General features: G+C 48.4%; 1 protein-coding gene across 1 annotated transcript in view; it reads left to right on the forward strand.

The window, feature by feature from the left end:
- Positions 1-21,748, forward strand: part of LOC139411055 (autism susceptibility gene 2 protein-like) — a 394,290-nt gene that overhangs the window by 129,907 nt on the left and 242,635 nt on the right. Inside the window, exon 3 of the mRNA XM_071156850.1 lies at positions 21,316-21,417. Within this exon, the coding sequence (XP_071012951.1) occupies positions 21,316-21,417 (102 nt within the window). The remainder of the gene's footprint in view (positions 1-21,315; positions 21,418-21,748) is intronic.

A 21,748-nucleotide genomic window follows, 5' to 3' on the forward strand; every position in this document is an offset into this window, starting at 1 on the left:
ACTGGCGATGGTCGGTGTTATCTGTAGCACTGATCTAGCCAGCGTCATAATATTAGGCCTTATCAAAGCCTCATGTTTAGACACTAAACACGGCAGCCATCAAATGTGTGCTTTATCTTATCTGCCGTGTTGACCTATCGGCAGTGGGGAAAAGTAAGGGAAACCCTGTTGGAATTTAGAAGAGAGAACAAGATGTTGTTTTTTTGTTGTTGGCGTGACCATACACTTTTGAAGGGGATTGAGTGCATGCACACACACATGCACACACACGCATACCGAGGTAGGCTAAGACGTCACCTAGGAAGGCTGCCACTCACCCACCATAATGGCAGGCCAGATTGGAACAGAGCAGGCCAGGGGAGGCTGTAATCAGAGAGGCTGGATCCCAGGCTCCTGTCTGTGGGAAGAGCAAGGAAAATGGTCCTGGGTCATGGGGGTCTGCGTCGTTAGAGACATGGCCCCCTTAGTAGGCATCATTACGGGGCACTGACTCTGTTGCGCTCCCCTCCCCCCGGATGTGCAGCCCGGCCTCATCAGTCATCAGTGGGGCTCTGGGGGAGAACTACTACCCCCGCTAATCTCAAAACCCAACCACTGGAAAAAGGGAGAGAGGGGAGAGGGAGCTCCTGACGCTGTACTGTACCTCCCAGCTTAGCGCTAGCTTGGCTATTGGGCCTTGTGCAGCCCTCACTGGGCTGCTGACCCAAGCGTCCGGGTGTTCACATTACTGTAAAAACACACTGGAATGGAGCCATAGCACAACACGCCATGTAGTGTTTGCTTTGAGAGACTTCCAGCTTTCCGTGTCTGGCCTGCTTGCTCCATTTTTAGGAGTGTTTGCACAAGGGTGTAATTTGTAACATTCGCTGAGCTGAGGGAGAGAGAGGGCAAGGGCTGGAGTGTAGCACTGACTCTCTGGGAGTACTCAGTCAGGATTTGCGCGCGCATGTGCGTGTGTGTGTGTGTGTGTGTGTGTGTGTGTGTGTGTGTGTGTGTGTGTGTGTGTGTGTGTGTGTGTGTGTGTGTGTGTGTGTGTGTGTGTGTACAGCATACTGTACTTGTCATCCAGACATAGTGGCATTTTTGGTTTTGAGTCTGACTAGGTTTTCTCATGCCTGTTGTTCACTGTCTGCATCCATCAATGACATTCTACACAAATGTCACCATACTGTCACCACCGCTACCATACTGTCACCGCTGCTACCATATTGTCACCTTCCCTACCATACTGTCACCTCCACTACCATACTGTCACCTCCGCTACCATACTATCACCACCGCTACCATACTGTCACCTCCACTACCATACTGTCACCTCCGCTACCATACTGTCAACCCCGCTACCATACTGTCACCTCCGCTACCATACTGTCACCTCCGCTACCATACTGTCACCTCCGCTACCATACTGTAGCGATAGTGGCTTGCCATCAACAACCAGGCAACACAAGTATTCCAGTGAAGAAATGATCAGTGGAGAATAAATACTGTATTGTTGTCCCCAAACATGACAAAACACAGGCATTTACATCCCCATATGGAGGCCTGAACAGCTCTGAAAAGCTCTGTCCGGCAAATTGACAGGATTGAATGCAGCAGGACATCGTGTTCAAAGTAACTTTGTTCACAACGACGTGCAAGGCTGACATGTTCCCTGGCCTACTGCAGCCGACATACATTGAAGCAGCGGCGCCAGAAAGGAGGAAAATGAGGAATAAAGCTTTCCATCTCCAAGAAGGTCAACCAGACAGGCCATTTTTGGGATGGTTCTAGCAGAGAGAGAGAGAGATCCTCAATGCCAACAATAGAAATGTGAAGGAGGTCATGGTGGAGAGACAGAGTGGGCTCTTATGGAACTGTGTGTTCCCTCCTCCTCACTACTAGTGTACACAGGTAGACACCCACAGATTGATTGTATTTGGCCTCACCATCACTCTCCTTCTGATGAAATTCAATAGACCAACATAAAAGTGTCCGCAGATGAAGTGAATCGTGTGATGGTCCAAAGGGGATTGTTGTGAAATGACAGGGAAAGCCAAGTGACACGCTGGATGACACGTTCTTATTTTGTCCCCATGTGCTGTACTTTACACCACCACTTTTCAGGTCCCTGTACCACCATTAAATAGAGCACAGAAAACCATTTGGCTACAGTGATCGTCTGACAGATAAATGGGATAACGTATCCAGAATGTGTGTTTGTGTGTGTTTGTGTGAGGCCTGTCGCAGCAGGGCCGTAGGTTGATGAGAGTCTGGGGCGTACAGAGGCCTAATCCAGGGCATATTTGATTGTTCGCAGCGGTGCTTGGTTGGAGGTAAATGTCTTCTCGAGACGGGATCCCTGTTCTCTCTCTCTCTCTTTCTCTTTCTCTTTCTCCTCCTCTCTCCCTCTCTCTCTCTCTCTCTCTCTCTCTCTTCTGCTGCTGCTCATGGAATCAATTGAGGTTTCTGTGTGATCCCTGTAGATAGAGAGCTGGCTGGCTACTAGCTGCTACTCTGCTTCCCCTACCTACACTGTCATTTGAATTAAGAGAGCCTTCGCTCAAATGGCAGCAGACAGGCCCCGGGGCGGATCACGACACCGCTCACTGCAGTTCCCTGCCACCCGTAGCCTCGAACACGTTCTCAAAGGGCACCCGGAAGCTCCACCACAACACTCAGCCGACTGCTGACTAGCTGCCCCGTTTCTAGATTCCAGACTCACGTGGTTTCAATGGCTCAAACAGACAGCCTGGTGCTGGGTCATATCTAAGGAAAAAGGCTTGTTTTTCTATATCAAATCAAGTAAAAGGACAAAGGGTCAGTTTCCACATTGTATTAAAAAAGTAACCGCCTCCTGAATGTCTTCGTTTGATGCCATGTCTGAATGCATATCCCTGCTTTTCTCTCTCTTTCTCTCTTTCTCTCTCTCTCTTCTCTCTCTCTAGCTCTTGGTCTCTCTCTCTCCCCTCTTGTTCTTTCCTAACAGGCTTTGTTTAAATGGTCCCCTGTTCCTCCACACCATGCAGTATTTAGTTTCCCTGAGACCTCCATTAGCAGTAAACAGTACCAGGGCCAGGAGGAGTCAGGAGGGGCCAACAGGGGCCAACAGGAGTCAATAGGAGTCAGGAGGAGTGGAGCTTTTTTGTTAATGCTGCCCGGAGGTTTCTGCTGGAGGGGGTATCTTTTGACCCTCTGCCCCACTGACACACACATACTACACTCTCCCCCCCACCGACCCAGAGAATGAGGGAGATGTAGAGATTCCACAGACACTTCCTCTGAGAGCTGACATCATTAGCCAGCCAGCCACGTTCCATTTCCACTGGAGAGGGCCGGCGTGCCGTGAGGTCAAGATAACGGTACAATTACCCCGGCCCCCGTGTCAATACCATGCCCTTCCATGGCCCCCTGCCTGGCCTCACGCCTGCTAACGTCTCCCCGCTACTGCTCCGGAAGACAATTAGCCCCCAGAATATTCTGCTGTCATCTTCCTCCTCCTCTTCCTCCTCATCCCTCTGTATCTCATTAACAGGTCTATGAGCCACTGTCTGTGCTGCATTCAGTCAGCCTCTGTCTGTCTGTCTGTCTGTCTGTCTGTCTGTCTGTCTGTCTGTCTGTCTGTCTGTCTGTCTGTCTGTCTTATGACTCTATTTTAAGACTACTGCCTGCCCATTAGGATGCACAGTCAAATCCCCTGTAAGCCTATTAACTCCCCGTCATCCCTATTAATACAATAGAGCTGTTCCTATTGCACAGGTCTGATCCTTACTCTATGTACAGTACATCACATCATGACAAGCCACTCCTGTCAGATAGCTACTCCCTCTTTCTCTCTCTCTCTCTCTCTCTCTCTCTCTCTCTCTCTCTCTCACACACACACACACACACACACACACACACACACACACACACACACACACACACACACACACACACACACACACACACACACAGATAGATATGGAGGCCCTAGCCTAGCACGTGTCAGCATTTTGAGGCATCATAAACATGCTAATACAGGCCTGTGTAATTGCATATGCAGTATATCTCAGCTCTCAATGTGGGATGCTGTCATGGTATGTGATTTTTCCCCCTCCCTTTTTTTAGACCTGAATTCCATACCGACCTGATGCTCGAGAGTTAGTCATCTCTTCTTCCCCCTCCCCCTCCCCCACCCCACCCTCCGCTCTTTCTCTCTTACGGTCCAGCAGGAGCTATTATAGATGAATCTGACAGAAAAAGCAGACATCACTGCCAACGTAGAGTGACAAGAGAGAGGCGATGAACATCATCTACTGCCTATTGAAGTTTCAGATAGCAGATGCTTCCTTTTTTTCACCCTCCCCTCGCCTCCCTCCCCTGCCCTCGCCTCCCTCTCGCCTCCTTCGTCTCTGACAAGTACGGAGTCTTTTCCTGCGTGCATTGCAGTGTGGGAAAGAAGGGTTCCATCAACTGTAGACTGCTCTCTCTCTCTCTCTCTCTCTCTCTCTCTCTCTCTCTCTCTCTCTCTCTCTCTCTCTCTCTCTCTCTCTCTCTCTCTCTCTCTCTCAGTTCATTTCAAAGGGATTTATTGGCATGGGAAACGTGTTAAATTGCCAAAGCAGGTGAAATAGATAATAAACAGAAGTGAAATTAACAATGGCTATATACAGTGTCGTAAAGATGTGAAAATAGTTCAAATACAAAAGGGAAAATAAATAAACATAAATATGGGGTGTATTTACAATGGTGTTTGTTCATCACTGGTTGTCCTTTTCTTGTGGCAACAGGTCACAAATCTTGCTGCTGTGGTGGTACACTGTGGTATTTCACCCAATAGATATAGGTTTTTAGGTGGTAGGTCAGCTTTAATATTGCAGATAGATTGTAGCTTCCATCAATGTCATTGTCTGCATAACTTCCAATCCCCCATATATTTTTTGCACACTCTTGGCATTCTCTCAACCAGCTTAACCTGGAATGCTTTTCCAACAGTCTTGCAGGAATTCCCACTTTATCCTGAGCACTTGTTGGCTGCTTTTCTTTCACTCTGCTGTGCAACTCATCCCAAACCATCTCAATTGGGTTGAGGTTGGATGATCGGGGAGGCCAGCTCATCTGATGTAGCACTCCACTCTCCTTCTTGGTCAAATAGCCCTTACGCAGCCTGGAGGTGTGTTTTGAGTCATTGTCCTGTTGAAAAACAAATGATAGTCCCACTAAGCGCCAACCAGATGCACAGAAGATGCTGTGGTAGCCATGCTGGTTAAAGAGTTCCTTAAGTGTGTCCCTCGTTGTGACGATTTTCCCAAGCATCTCTGTGTAGTCAGACATTTGATTTTGTGCCACCAGGGCCGCAATAATATGCCCCCTCTCTGATTGTCTGAGTGTGACCGCCTCCCCATGGGTTACTGCAGCCAGTGTAGCCAGCACTGCCACTCCCTGGGTGGGGGTAACCCACCGGAATCCCCGCCGGCTAGGTACAACTTCGTCAAGGTTTCATTAGCAGCTTTGAGAATTTCTTTGTATATTATGCTCTCCCATCAGGGGTCTCTGGCTTTGTAGGACCAATCCTGCCAGGCAGCCTCAGAATCTTGAGGGTGCGGTGCTGCTTTTGTCGTTCTCTGACCGCATTTATCTTTCTGTTTTGGCTGCATATAGGCATCTCACAGCAGGCCCACAAAACAGGTAAGGACTTCTCTTTAGTGTATGGGTCGCTCGGGTGGGTGTCTAGGGTATAGGGTTGGGGACCGTTTCATCACGATTGGACGATAAATAAATACATTAGATGTATTATTTATTTTACAATGTATATGCCTCATCTGCACCAAATTGAAAGCTCTCTCTCACAACCCCTACTCACAGACACACATTGGTTATTGGATATGTTTTCTTTCTCACTCACTTAACGCCACACTTTTCCAAGCACTCCACACCTTCCATCACAACACATCCACTCATACCCACATACTGTGCCTTCTATGTCTTCTGTTTGCTGTGTTTTTATCCCCACCATTTATGAAATACTGTAAATGGAAAATTGAATACTAATTATTTTACAACATTCCCTATCTTGAATGGTATAGTGCAGTTGTAGTTTATTTATTTAACAGGTTTATTTTATTGCTTTTCTATCTGTTTTTTTTAAATTATTAATACAATTCCTACCATGGCTAGTATTGGATGTTCCATTATTCACCTCCTCTATGAGAACTTTGTCATTTTTAGAATAGCCATGGAGTAGTTTTTGTGTCTCACAACATTTGGCCGTCAATATACAGTTTATTGACTACGAGAGCTACACGCTTCCTTTTAAATCTATTCTCCTTAAAGATTGGGTACAGAACTTTGCTCCGTTCTGCAATCTTCCTCGGGAACTGAACCTTCATGGCTATTTTCGAGTCTTTTACCCAGGCTTTTAACCATTTACCTTATCCTTAAAGAAAGCTAATTTGGCAATGATTGGGCACTCATACGTCTGTCGTCTTTGTCCGAAATGGAGTACACATTTGTGCAGCATCGAGTGGGATTTGAAGCGTTGTATGAAAGAATTCCTCCACTACCTTTTCGGGAACTTCTCCTTCTCTTTCTTGGATACCCGTAAGTACTGGATTGTCTCTTGTAGATCTAGTCTGTACGTCAAGGAAGGCTTTTCTCAGAAAGATGTTCTCCTTTTTAAGTTCATTAACGTCCGTTTCTGTCTTATTGACTGGCCCTTTTTGCTTGTTTGTATGTTTCTCCATTGTCGCAGATCTTTCGTCACTCGTTTCGAGGCTCGCCTTCAACTCCATTATATCCTCACATGACTAATTCAAGTATGCGCAGTTTGTCATTTATCAACTGTAACAGATCGCTGTCCACCCTCACCAGTCCCGGTTGTGAAGAGCGTAAATTGTCTGTATCCTTCGAGGAGTCACTTTTCCTTCTGGAGTTTGATCATCCCCATTTACTCTCCGTCATGTTTGAGTGTTGCTTGTTTTCGTAATATTTGTCTGTAAATTTCTCTAGCCTCGTGATTTGTTTTGTGTTATCCAGGTTGATTATTACCCACGAGTATATGAAGTGCTAATATTTAGTCTAACTTACTGATATTGAATATTACATTTTTATCTTGAGGCGATCTGCAACTCTGCGTTCAGTCCGCCATCTTACCTTCCTTTTCAAAATTGGATTTGTTTTCAAATTCTTTGTGGGTCTGTGTAATCTGAGGGAAATATTTGTCTTTAATATGGTCATACATTTGGTAGGAGGTTATGAAGTGCAACTCAGTTTCCACCTATTTTTGTGGGCAGTGTGCACATCTCTTCTCTTGAGAGAGAGGTCTGCTATGCTCACTGAGTCTGTACATACTCAAAGCTTTCCTTAATTTTGGGTCAGTCACAGTGGCCAGGTATTCTGCCACTGTGTACTCTCTGTTTTGGGCCAAATAGCATTCTAGTTAAACTCAGTTTTTTTGTTAATTCTTTTCAATGTGTCTAGTAATTATCTTTTTGTTTTCTCATGATTTGGTTTGGTCTAATTGTGTTGCTGTCCTGGGGCTCTGTGGGGTCTGTTTATGTTTGTGAACAGAGCCCCAGGACCAGCTTGCTTAGGGGACTCTTCTCCAGGTTCATCTCTCTGTAGGTGATGACATTGTTATGGAAGGTTTGGAAATTACTTCCTTTTAGGTGGTTGTAGAATTTAACGTATAATTTCTGGATTTTGATCATTGGCAGCCTAATTCTGCGCTGTATGCATTATTTGGTGTTTTACATTGTACACAGAGGATATTTTTGCATAATTCTGCATGCAGAGTCTCAATTTGGTGTCCTATTTTGTGAATTTTGGTGAGTGGACCCCAGACCTCACAACCATAAAGGGCAATGGGTTCTATAACTGATTAGAGTATTTCTTGCCAGATCCTAGTTGGTATCTCTCAGATCATTCACAGCTTTGTGGAAGTTACCTGTGGTGCTGATGTTTAGGCAGAGGTATGTATAGTTTTTTGTGTGCTCTAGGGCATAGGTGTCTAGATGGAATTTGTATTTGTGATCCTGGCAACGAGACCTTTTTTGGATCACCAGATCATCAGTAGGCATTTGACTTCAGATTCTAGTGAAGCCGGGTGTTGCAGACTGTTCTAGTGCCCTCGCCAATTCGTAGATATATGTTGAAGAGGGTGGGGCTCAAACTGCATCCCTGTCTCACTCCACGGCCCTGTGTGCTTGTGTGTGTGTGTGTGTGTGTGTGTGTGTGTGTGTGTGTGTGTGTGTGTGTGTGTGTGCGTGTGCGTGTGCGTGCGTGCGTGCGTGTGTGTGACCTTTATCGACCATACAACCTGTGCTGGCCACGTGTGCATTTCAGGTGTGTGTGTGTAACATTAATGCTTTTACATAGCGATTGGAATTATTTTCTCATAATTTTTGCATGGAAGAAAACAGCTACATTGGTAGAGATGATGTGATACTGGTTTGCCACAAGTGGAAGAAAGATCTGCATATTTTCTTCTCTTTCACTGCGTTAGAGGCTTTGCGGGAATAACCAAGGGATGGGAGGGGAGGAGATGTACTATATATATCTGCTCCTGTTTCCAAGTTCTGCTCCCAAACTTTGCAATTATGGCAAATCTAAACCATGTTTAGATCTTCTGGCTGACGTTCCCTGTGTTCGGTAGGGTTCACAGATGATTGCGGCCTTTGATGTATTGTAATGTTGTCTCTCTGCCTCCTTAAATAAGAGTGTTAAAGGTTCACAGTGGTGATTGGTGTTTTAGGGTCAGAGGCACTATACCGTGTGTTTGTTCAATTCTATATTTACCCCTTTGACTCTTGACCTCTTCTTTCTCCCCTGGTAAAATCTATATGTTGTGTTTCAGAAGCCTCTGTGAGATTTGCACAGGTATTTATTTTTATGCTGCAGATCGATATGCAGTAAACTTGATTGACGATTTCAGATTTATGCACGGCAACATGTTTTATTGGATTGTCGTTACCATTCGAACAGCAATGGTCTTCTGATTAGGTCCTACGTCTTTCATGTGACCGTTGCTGGGCCATGCGTTAACTCGCCCCTCCATACACATGCATCCCTAAGCCTAATATAAAATTGCAGCTGTCAGAACATGATTCCACAGGGGATTTGTGCAGCTGTCCAGGAGACCACAAACATCATCACACACACACACACACACACACACACACACACACACACACACACACACACACACACACACACACACACACACACACACACACAGAGAGAGACACGCCACACACACACACACACACACACACGCAGAGACATGCACTCTCCTACACATTCATATGCACAAACTCCTACACAACAAATGCACTGGCATTTTGTGCAGGCGTGAGATAACGTTCCAGGACTTTTCCAAGGGCAGGAAGAGTTCTCAGACATCAGAGGGAGCAGTATTAGCCCAGGTTGATTCATTACATGTGTTACATCTGCCTCCGATTTAAACAGGCCCAGAGCTCTGGCTGTCTCTGGGCTGCGTCCCAAATGGCACGCTATTCCCTATATAGTGCACTAGGTTACTTTTGACAAGGGCACTTATCAAAAGTAGTGCGCAATATAGGGAATAGTGTACTATTTGGGATGCAACCCTCTGGCTCTGCCTCACAACCCCAGCCCCTTCTCTCTCTCTCTCACTATCTCTTTCTCTCTCTCTCTCTCCCTTTCCCATCTGGTTGTCTGCTCTCTCGCACAGCCTCCTGAGTAAGACCCAGATTAACTCTAGTTGATGCTTTATAAGCTTGCGGATAAACCTCTATACTGGGGCTACATTTGGACACACCTACATTTTACACACTGTCACTTTCAAATGCCTGAGCTGGGCGTGTTGTAATCACTGGAGGAGCATTGCTCACCATGGTGTCCTCGGTCACGGCTGTCTGTAGTCATACAGGCTAGGTAAGAGGTGCTACTGTACATTAGCCTAGTTGCCCGAGCTAAAGTACCAGTTTGTGCTTTAGACAGCTCCTCTGAGTGAGGTATGGCATGACAGCTAAAAATAGAAGCTGGATAAAGCATGGCTCTGGCAACCTGGTTATAATGCCACACTGGTTTTCAACATTTCTGTCCTTTGCTCATACACATCTGCTTTTCTCTTTTTATCCTCCCAGGATTATAATGACGCCCTCGAGTCAGAAAGCAAAGTGTCTGTGGTGTGTTTTGAATCAAAAAGCTCATACAATAAAGTCCCTTTTTTTCACAGATCCTCTACAGTAGTTTGACTGCGCTGACTATTATTTCGGATGTAATTAAAGGGATTGATATTTCTCAGGTTACGTGTTCGAAGGAGAGTGTCACTCTTATCCGGTGTCACTTCTTAGCGTGCAGTGTGAATGTTACCACTTCCCCAAAAAGTCACTATATTGGGAATAGGGTGCCGTTTGGGACGCAGGCCGTATCCCTGTAAGTGTTATGTCCGAAGGAGCTGATATCCTCTGTTGCTGTTAACACATGGATATGATATGACATGGCTAAAGAGAGTCCCTGTCGAATGATACGTTGGTGCGTTGTCGGTCCAAAACGGGACACGAGATTTACACAGAGCCATTGCGATTTTATGATAGCTTGTAACGGTGTGTGTTTGTTCAGTCAGTTCGTGTTAAGGTGTATAAGGCAAGGCCAAGGGCCAATGAAACCTCTGTCTTTAGTCGTAGGCTACATTCTGTTGTTTCGACATCTCGCAGAACCTGTGTTATGCTTATCTCTCAACTCCACTGATTTATGAGGTTATAGAGAGTCATAATTGATTTAACCCTGTTGTTATGAAATTACTCTGGTATTTATGAACTGGATATATGGCATACGAGGCCTAGTTAAGGTTATTACATTGCGTAATACAATGAACAAACTGAATTGATTCATTTAACTAGAAGTCTTCGTGAACACGTCATCCGTTACAGTAACGACCTACATTTCCATTAGGACAACGATATATCTCTCTATCTTTCTATATTTTGCAAGATGATTATTTTATTTATTTTTCATGATAGCAACCATCATTTTAGAATATAATTATAGCATCCATTATATCATATAATGCACTATTTTGTTTTGAATCTGGAACGCCAACACGGCCATCAGATCTCAATACAAGTTATTATTTATTTGTGTAAACAACATTAAATATGAAGAACTATGGTACTTAGCCAATGCAGATCAGCTGGCATGCATAATGGATTGAATCTCAATAGATCTATACCACCAACCCACAGTAATGAGTGTGTCTCATGCATTTGCATTTTCCATCTTTTCGAGTAATTCAATTTGCTACTGCATCATGTGTGGCACACTTGTATTTCAAATGTTATATTAGCCTGCTCCTATAATTTCCTCTGTGAAGATATTTAGTCACATAGAAAAGCAACTACAACAATGAATCTTTCTTTCTAAACCATATCTCAACTAGTGAAGGTTGACTGTGATGCTGCCGAACCCAGAGGTCACTTGTTTATCCCTGCTTTTTTTCTCTCTCTTTAAATGTCTTTTTTTTTTATGTCTAGGGAACTTTGACTTGTAAATAGTGAAGCTGAGCTCCAGACAGAAACAACAACACAACACTAAAGGGAAGTGAATGATATTTAAATGTATTTCATTAGCGTACGGAACCATTTGCAAAACACGCTCCTTCTTTCAACACTAATAGTTTATGCAGGAATCAAAGCCTGTGCATCTTGGGAGGGGGAGAGAGAGAGGGAGCAAGAGGGAGATCTGCATAATTTGGATGCGTTGTTGACTCGGGTAATGAAGAGAACACAAATCCTGAGGATTGCACTTGCTCTCGTTTCTAATAACATTACTAACATTTCAACATCATTGGCCTAATTGCTGTTGTTAGCAGCACTGAGAAATGCTTGCCTGCGATAAGAAGGGTGTGTGTGTGTGTGTGTGTGTGTGTGTGTGTGTGTGTGTGTGTGTGTGTGTGTGTGTGTGTGCGTGTGTGTGAGCGTGTGTGTGTGAGCGTGTGTACATGTGTGCCTGCGTGCTTGGGTGTGTGTCTGTGCGTCCTTAGGGGCTGTGTGCTTATCAGTGCAGGGCAGACGGTGTTGTATTGAACCTGGTTGACAGGTGAGGGGGGGCATGGTGGGGAGGAGGGGGGGGGGGGGCAGGGTGGGTCGCTGGGGAGTTGGGGGTAGGGTGGGAGGTGTTAGGGAAGGGCTCAAAGCCCCAGGGATAGGTTCTGAGGGAGGAGTCCATGTTCAGGAGCAGGTGTGCCTTCTTCCCTCCGCTCCCTCTGGGCTCACCCCCCCCTCTCTCAGCTCCCCTTTCTCCCCCAGGAGACATATGGTGAGTGTGATTGGAGAGGGCTGCAAGGCAGGGATGAGATGAGGGGGCCAAGGGGAGCCCAGCTCCACTCTACCCTGTTCATCTGTTACAGACAGGGCCTGTGGGACTCTGATCGCTCCTGAGGGGGACCGCTGAATTAGGGCAAGAAGCGTTTGTGGTTTTTAAGGTTGACTCATTTGTTACGGTGCGGTGGAGGATGAGGAGGAGGAGGAGGAGGAGGAGGGAGGCCTCCTACTTAGCTACAGTATCTGTGTGTGGTTTATCATCCTCACATGAACACTTGCCGGGTGGTGGGTTATTCTTTGTCTGTTTGTGTGCTGCAGCTCGTTTGTCTGGTGGCCCTGTGTTGTTTTATTCTGACGAGTGACTGTTTTCTCTTGTCCTGGTGTCACTGCCAAGAATAGAAACGCGGTCTTGTTGCAATTTCACAAGCTCGTATTTGTTCCCCTGGCAAATATGATGTAGTCCTTCCTGACTGACTTCACTGTACCCGGAGAGAGTTATTGGGGCATTTGAGCTCTCATATAACACGTGTTCCCTTTTTATGTGGTCATTTATTACAAGGGGGATGAATAATACAGGATTAAGACACGTAATGGATATGCTGGGACTCATCAAAATAAATGCAAAAATCCATTTGCTCTATCCCTGTAGTAAACCCACTACTTTGTCCTTGGGCTAATTTCCAGCCGGGGACTTTGGGTGTTGTGGCTGTTACCATTACAGAAGGGGAGGTAGGGAGGTGGGTGTAATGGTGAAGGAGGAGGGAGGGGTGTGAGAGGAGGAGGAGGCAGACGAGACGTGTCGGGTGCTGCTGAGCTGAGGATGAACAAAGCCAGGAACTCCAGCACCGCTCGCTCTCCTTCCTTCCCTTGCCTCCGAGCAGCTGCCACTTCTGAGCCTGAAGAAAATGAAGGCAGATGAATCAATTTGGCCTGTGGCCCTAAAGTGCACTTGTCTGCGCCCCAGCCTGCGCTGGGGATAATGAGCCAATAGATTGAGCCAGTGCTCTGCGGCACTGAGGTGCCTCTCTCTGCTGCTGCCTGCTTGCTTGATGCTCAGCACTGCTGGGCTGGGCCCCGCCACCTCCTCCTCCCCATCCCCCAGCAGCAGTGGCTCTATCCCTCGCTGCGTCTCGTTGGGTTAATGGGGGTGAGGATCCTTTGCACAGGACACTTTTCAGAACAAATTAGAGGAAGGATCTGTATCCTGGCAGAGGGCCTCCTCCTCCCCGGCACCGCACCTGGCCCACCCTGCTGCCCCGCCACAGTCCCACAATATAGCCAGCAGAGAGGAGAAGAGATGCCAGGCGGAGGCTCAGGTCTGGATGAGGGTAATAAGGACTGACACTGGGATGAGGCCGTGGCACAACCTCCCAGACTACAGCTGACAGGTGAAGAGATGCCGGGGAGAGGAGAATGACGAGAGAGAGGGAGAGGGGCTGAAAGCTTTTTAATTTGAGCAGGAAGGTGGAGACCCTTCTGATGCAGAGGCCCTGAAATGGCTGCCCTACAAGATGAGGGGGGGGGGGGTCAAAAGAGCATCACAACAAAGCATCAACCAGCAGCCACCAGCTCCCTGCCTGTCTGCCTGTGGGCTGGCTGGCTGCAGATTGATCGACATGGGGGAGTTGCAGGTTAGCATAGCCTAGCATGAATGGACTCTGTCAGCCCCACTGAAACACTGCTGTTTGTAACAATGTCACGACTAGGCGGTTTGTTCTTAGGGGTTTTTCCTGTCTTTATAAACCCCTGCAGTTCAGTTCAGTGTAAATGAGCAGGCCCAAGTCGGCAGTCAGCAGCTAATCAACTTGGGAGAAATTAAGATGCTAGAGGGCCCTTTGAAGCTAATTAAAGAGCACAGAGCAGAGCCTCCAGAGAGAGTCTGTTCCTCAGAGCAGACACGTTCAATACCCAGACTAATGGGCCTAATTTCCAGTGCATTATTCATGTACAACACACACGTTACTTGTGTACTTTTTTTTATTTCTTCAGAGTGGAGAAACACTCGCTGCCGCCTCTTGTTCTCAACCTGTTTAACCTTGCCATGTGCTGCATCTGGCATTGTAAACTAAATGAATCCACAGGACAGAATATAGGGCTCTAAAACAGGGCCGTTTAGAGAGTCATTCCCCCTAGTGTTACTCAGAGTGCATTTCAAAGCTATGTTGACTTTGATCTTTGTCACCTGATCGGCCAATCAGATCTCAGAGGAGACATTAGCTCTACCCACTAGTCCTCTATATTGTGGCCTTGCCCTTCAGTGCTAGTGAGAGAAAACAATTGTGTGCGTCATGCATTACATGGGGAATAGGCTGCCACTTGAGTACAAAAAAAGAAATAAAGAGATACAGATAGATCTCAAGACCAATTAAAGCCTCTCCCTGAACCTGAACTGACCACATACTTAATCACAGGCCGACAGGGCTGCCAGTCTCTATCAGAGGCGCTGAATTTTAGCATGGATCAATTCCTCCTGTCCTGCTGAACAATAGGTTAGAGAGCCTCCTTACAGCCAGCCCGGCAGGCAGCATCGTTAAGCTGGGTCGCTAATTAGCCCCTCTGCTCTGATCAATAATCAGTGTGATTGCTGAGTGAGGATCCACCACTACGGACCTGCTGGAAAGGGTGTAAACACTTTGGCTTGGATATTTGTCAGCGCTGATGCTTGGTAAACAAAGTAATCAGAGTGCCTGACTGTCTCCCTGGCTCTCAGTGCACTGCACTTGACTTGACAAGATGACGTGAACCCAACCTCACCTCTGTCTGGAAGGGGATTCTTTGTGCCAAAAAAAGTAGTAATCATAAAGCCTGTCATCCATTTTCAGATTCAAGGAGTGATTAGCTTGACAGCCAGGGAGAGAGATTCAGAGAGAGAGAGAGATGGAGAAAGGTAGAGAGGGAGAGAGACGGTGGGAGTTGTAGGATGGCAGACACCTGATTATGACCACCTGCAGGGTCTCTCTCTCCTTCCTGTCTGTGTGTCTGCACCCTGATTGCAGTATGTTGCCTGAGGCATTGTGCCATTTCTGCCGGGCTGTCACTACTGACCTCAACATACGCTAGCGCCTTTCGTCCAATCAGCAGGCCTCATCTGGCTTGGCCTGGCCAGGGTCTCGGCAGGGTAATTAAAAGGGAATTGTGTCTATTTGGCTTGTCGCTGCTGGTTGCTGGTCACCGGGCAAATGGACAGACAGACACAAACAGCCAGGGCAGCCTCTCTTTCTCTCAGTCTCTATCTCGGCCAGCCAGGTGGCAGCGACTCTGCCATGCCGCCTCAGTACAGGACCTGTCAGATTATCTGATGACCCTTTTAATTTTACTCTGCCGGGGGCCATAATTGATATTTCTCGGGAAAGGTTAATTGTAGCAGTGATCTGCTTAAATTACAGTGGAAATCTGGAGACCGAGACGAGCCACGGCGTGCTACGCCACCAGGGACTAGAGCAGGCAGAGTAGCAAGCTGCTAGTCAAGTGGATTACACCCCACAGGCAGCCATCCGCCATCAGCCATCCCAATTGTTTTCAGAGAGGGGCTTGTAGAGGACTGATAGGATGAGGTGGGGAGGACTACCTCCTACCTCCTCGTCTGACTGTGGCAGTGTGGCTGCCTCCCATCTGTCCTAGGAATATGGGTCGCTGCCAAGCCAACGCTCCTCTCATGGCTTGTCTGTCTAGCTCCCACCAAACAACATGTGCTCTCATGTTGGCAGACCCAAACAAGCACCTTCATCATTCGACCGTTATGTGCAGATTGTAAACAATGAACAAAATGCTCATGATTTTGGTAACCACTTTTCTGCAGACTGTTGTTGGATACGGGTGTTACATCATTGCAGAAGTCATGACTTTCAGGCGGACATTTTGGTTACTGCCAGTGCTGCTTTGCATACATTAAATGGATTCCCTTTGTGTGAATAGAGGGGTGCAACTTTGGTTTTAGAAATGGGACACACACATATACATATATATTTATATATCTATCTATATATAAACTACCGTTCAAAAGTTTGGGGTCATTTAGACATGTCCTTGTTTTTGAAAGAAAACCAATTTTTTTTGTCAATTAAAATAACATCAAATTGATCAGAAATACAGTGTAGACATTGTTAATGTTGTACATGACTATTGTAGCTGGAAATGGCAGATTTTTAATGGAATATCTACATAGGCGTACAGAGGGCCATTATCAGCAACCAACCTTCACAGAACAGCACAAACTAGCTCAAACCAGAATACAAAGAGGAGTGGGAGGCCCGGTGCACAACTGAGTAAGAGGACAAGTTCATTAAATAGTCTAGTTTGAGAAACAGATGCCTCACAAGTCCTCAACTGGCAGCTTCATTAAATAGTACCCGCAAAACACCAGCCTCACCGTCGGAGAGGCGACTCCGGGATGCTGACCTTCTAGGCAGAGTTCCTCTGTCCAGTGTCTGTGTTCTTTTGCCCATCTGAATCTTTTCTTTTTATTGGCCAGTCTGAGATATGGCTTTTTCTTTGCAACTCTGCCTAGAAGGTCAGCGTCCCGGAGTCGCCTCTACACTGTTGACGTTGAGACTGGTGTTTGCGGGTACTATTTAATGAAGCTGCCAGTTGAAGACTTCCTCCTGACATTCCTGCTCAGGAAGAGCACAACAGCAGCTGGCTCCAGGTGGTGAGGTTGGCGGAGACCTGGCAGTGCAGGGTGGTTTTGAGGTCTTGGTTTGCTCGCTCCAACTGGCCGTTAGACTGGGGTGGAACCCGGAGGATAGCCTGGCCGACGACCCAATGAGGGTGCAGAATGCCTTCCAGAATCAGGACAAGAACTGAGAGCTACGGGCGGAGACCATGTCCACGGGCAGTCCATGGATCCGGAAGACGTGCTGCACCATGAGCTGAGCATCTCATTGGCAGAGGGTAACTTGGGGAGAGGAATGTAGTAGGCGGCCTTGGAAAAGCAATCCACCATGGTAAGGATGGCGGTGTTACCATCAGACAGGGGAGACCTGTGACAAAGTCCAGGGAGATGTGAGTCCAGGGGCAATGAGGGACGGGCAGAGGTTGGAGGAAGCCAGACAGAGCTTGTCGAGGGGTCTTGTTCTGTGCACAGACCTTGCAGGCAGCGACAAAGCGGTGACATCCGGTACCATTGTAGGCCACCAAAAGTGTTGTCGCACGAAGGCCAAGGTCCGCCAGGAGCCTGGGTGGCAGGCAAGTCTGGAAGAATGGGCCCACTCCAGGACCCACGGAGCGGACAGCGTCAGGCACGAACATCCGGTTACCTAGGCCCCCACCAGAGTTAGGCTGGGACCACTGTGCCTTCCGGATCTGTTTCCCAATACCCTGACTGAGTGCCATTGCCAGGCATGAAGTGGGAAAGATGGTCTCTGGCTCCGGGGTGGTAGCCGTGGGGTTATAGTGGCGAGACAGGGCATCCGGCTTGACTTTCTTGGACCCCGGCCGGTAAGAGAGGGCAAATTGAACCGGGTAAACAGCAGGGCCCTTCTCGCCTGCCTGGAGTTGAGGCGCTTGGCGGTGTGGAGATACTCCAGGTTTTTTGTGTTTGGTCCACACAATGAACGGATGTTCGGCCCCTTCGAACCAGTGCCTCCATTCCTACAATGCCATCTTAACCGCGAGAAGCTCCCGATTCCTAACATCGTAATTCCTCTCCGTGGCGGTGAGGTGGGGGAGAAGAAGGGATGCAACTTAAGGTCCAGGGTAGAACGTTGGGACAGAACAGCCCCAACTCTGACATCCGAAGCGTTGGCCTCCACCACGAACTGACGGGAAGGGTCCAGATGAACTAGGATTGGAGCGGTGGTGAACCGGTGTTTAAGCTCCCGGAATGCCCGGTCCGCGGCCATGGACCACATGAACGGAACCTTAGTAGAGGTGAGGGCATACAGGGGGATACCAGGGTGCTATAACCCCAGATAAAGCGACGCTAAAAGTTGGCGAACCCCAGGAAGCATTGCAGCTGCACCCTGGATGTAGGCTTAGGCCAATCGACCACTGCTTTCACCTTCTCTGGATCCATCTTGACGCTCCCAGCAGAGATGATGTTGCCCAGAAAGCGAATTGTGGAGCGATGGAACTCGTACTTTTCTGCCTTAACGAACAACTGGTTCTCCAGCACCTGCCGGACATGGAGCACGTATCCGGGAGAAGAAGATGAGGATGTCAGTTCAGCATGTCACAGATAACATAATTTACTAAAGCCTTGAACACGGCAGGGGCGTTGGTGAGGCCAAAGGGCATGACCAGATATTTGTTGTGGCCACTGGCCGTGTTGAAAGCGGTCTTCCACTCGTCCCCCTCTCGTATCCGCACCAGGTGGTATGCGTTACGTAGAACCAGCTTGGAGAACACAGTGGCCCCCTTAAGCGGCTCGGAGGATGAGGAAGTTAGTGGTAGTGGATAACGGTTATTTACAGTGATGTCATTGAGTCAATGCACGGGCGCAGGGTCTTGTCCTTCTTCTCCACGAAGAAAAACCCTGTGTAGTCCTCCATAGCCTTGGTTTCAGGTCCCAACAGTGAGTACAGACACCCCAGGGGCGGCGTGGAGCTAGGGAGAAGGTCAATCCCGCAGTCATAGGGGCGGTGCGGCAGAAGGGAAGTGGCCGGGACTTGCTGAACACCTCCCGGAGATCCTGGTACTCTGCAGGAATGGCGGAGAGGTCTGGAACCAACTCCGCGGGCCCAGAAAGATGTCCCGGGCAGGTTGCGCCGACTTCAGACAGTGGGCGTGGCAGAACGATCTCCTGGCCATGATGGCACCCGTAGACCAGTTGATGAGTGGGTGGGTCGCTGGAGCCAGGAGAATCCCAAAACCACAGGGATCTGGGGGGACATGATGAGCAGGAACTGAATGGTCTCACTGTGATTCCCTGACACACGTAGGTTGATGGGAGTGGTCTTATGGGTGACCCTTATGGGTGACGCCCGTCCAACGCTCTAACATCCGCGGGAATGGAGAGGGGCTGAGTGGGGATGTTCAGCTCGAAGCCAGTGTGGCCTCCAAAAGGCTCTCATCGGTCCCAGAGTCAATGAGGACCCGGAGAGTCAGCAGAATGACTCTCCGGGTCCTCACTCCCACAGCAGAATGATATGAAAAGGGGTGCGAGTAAGGGAAAAGTAAGCAGAAAAGTTCCCCATATGGCCCACCAGAGTATTCACTCCTACCGCTGAGCCTGGTATTTTACCGGGCACGAGGACACAAAATGACCAAAAGTCCCACAATACAGATAGCTCCTTGTGCTGATCCGGTGATGCCGTTCCGCTGGCGACAGCCAAGCCCTGCCTAGTGCATGGGCTCGTGACTCTCGAAAAAGGTTGGGAAATCTCGGGTGGTCTCGGCCAAGGGCCCGTCGGGGACTTCTGGGATGACTCGGAGGCGAGGTGGAATCCCTGGATGAGCGAGTGAAATCGAATTTCCTCTCCATCCGTCGTTCCCACAGTCGCCCATCAATGCGGATGGTCAAAGCGATAAGGGAGTCAAAATCTGTGGGTAACTCCCGAGCCGCAAGCTCGTCCTTAACCTCCTCCGAGACGCTGTCGAACAGTGCTTCCGGGTCCATGCGCTCACAGCTGCCATCGTGCGGAAATCAACTGCATAGTCGGCCACAGTGCGGGCATCCTGCCGGAGCTGGATTATCTTCCGGCAGCTTCTCTCCCGTAGAACAGGGCATCAAAATCCTTCCTCCCTCTCCCACGAACTCCTCCAGGCTCGCGCATATGGCCGGCTGCTGTTCCCATACGGCGGTAGCCCAGGGAGAGCCCTTCCAGACATCAGCGTGATGAGGTAGGCTATTTTGGAGCGATCCAAGGGGAAGGAGGAGGGCTGAAACTCAGAAATGAGGGCACACTGAGCTAGAAACGCCCGACAGGTGCTTGGCTCTCCATTACAGCGTTTTGGAGGAGGTAACCGGGGCTCCCGGGAAGGTGGAGTGGCCGGTGGGGTGGTGCTGCTAACTGCTGAGTTGCTGAGGGGCGGTGGGGTTACCACCGTGGCAGGCTGCCCCCCAGAAGACCCACGGAATGGCTCCAGCGGCTTGTCCAACACCCGGTCATGGTGTTCAGCCAACGTTTGGACCCACTCCATCAGCCCACGAAGCAATTCCTCTGGATGTTTCTTGGGAGGAGATGGCATTGTGCAGCTGGTCCGGGTTTGCTGGGTCAGTCATGGCCAGTTCGTACTATCAAGTGTGAAGGTAAGACCCAGATGCAGACCACGTCGAATAAACAATAGTTTAATATTCCAACAGGGGCAGGCAATAGATAGGTCAAGGTAGGCAGGGGTCAGTAAACCAGAGGTGGGGCAACGGTACTGGGCGGCAGGCAGGCTCAGGGTAAGGCAGAGGCCGGTAATCCAGAAGGGGGCAAAGGTACAAGTCGGCAGGCAGGCTCAGGTTCAGGGGAAGACAGAGTGGTCAGGCAGGTGGGCCCGGAGTCTGGCAACAGACAAACAGAGAATACAGGAATAAATACACAGGGGATAATGGACGACACCCGGAGGGGGGTGTAGACCATCACAAAGACAGGTGAAACAGATGTGTGAATAGTTGTGATGTAGTTTGGGTCGTGTTGTATCGAGGAGTTGCTGTGTAGCTGGTCTTCTTTGGCTGGAGTCGTACTTACGATTTTTTTATAACATTTTTTATTTTACCTTTATTTAACTAGGTAAGTCAGTTAAGAACACATTCTTATTTACAATGACGACCTACCTAGGCCAAACCCGGACGATGCTGGGCCAATTGTGCGCCACCCTATGGGACTCCCTATCACGGCCGGATGTGATACATCTTGGATTCAAACCAGGGACTGTAGTGACACCTCTTGCACTGAGATGTAGTGCCTTAGACAGCTGTGCCACTCGGGAGCCCGAAGAGATACTTTGTCTGTGATCTAGAAAACTTATTTGTAACACTTTATGATTACCCTCTTCATAATGCATTGCGAGCACATGTATAATGCGTTATGATCTTTGCATAATGCATTATAATGTACAACATATTTTTTCTATCATTTTATACTGTATAATAATGTATGCTTCTTCCTCTGTTTCTCTCCTCCAGATCAAGGCCCTGCAGGTACGCCCAGTGAAGCTGGATGAGGATGGGGCCATGCAAGAGTTCAACAGACCCAACAGGAGCATCTCTAAAGAGCACCTCAGTGAGGTGAGAGAGACCCTCTAGTCCTACCCCCCCAGACCATCAGGCCCCAATACCTCCAGACCACCACACCTCCAGAATCCCAGACCATATCTACCTACCTTGTTGCAACACGGTTAACTAGGGCCATTACTCTCCCAGACCCTTCAGAGCTCCTAGCAAGAGACCAGGCCAGCGGCAGACTGTCCAGGGCTGAAGGGCCCTGAGGAGGATGAGAGAGAGGGGGCAGAGAGGCAGCAGTGAGAGGGAAGCTGGTGCGGTAGCTCATACTGGCCCAGACTCACACCTCATAAATCCCCATGCATTAGAAAACTTGCCTGGTCAACAGCGACAAGCA

The sequence above is a fragment of the Oncorhynchus clarkii genome, chromosome 6 (genome assembly GCF_045791955.1).
Source record: "Oncorhynchus clarkii lewisi isolate Uvic-CL-2024 chromosome 6, UVic_Ocla_1.0, whole genome shotgun sequence".
Lineage (NCBI taxonomy): Eukaryota > Metazoa > Chordata > Actinopteri > Salmoniformes > Salmonidae > Oncorhynchus > Oncorhynchus clarkii.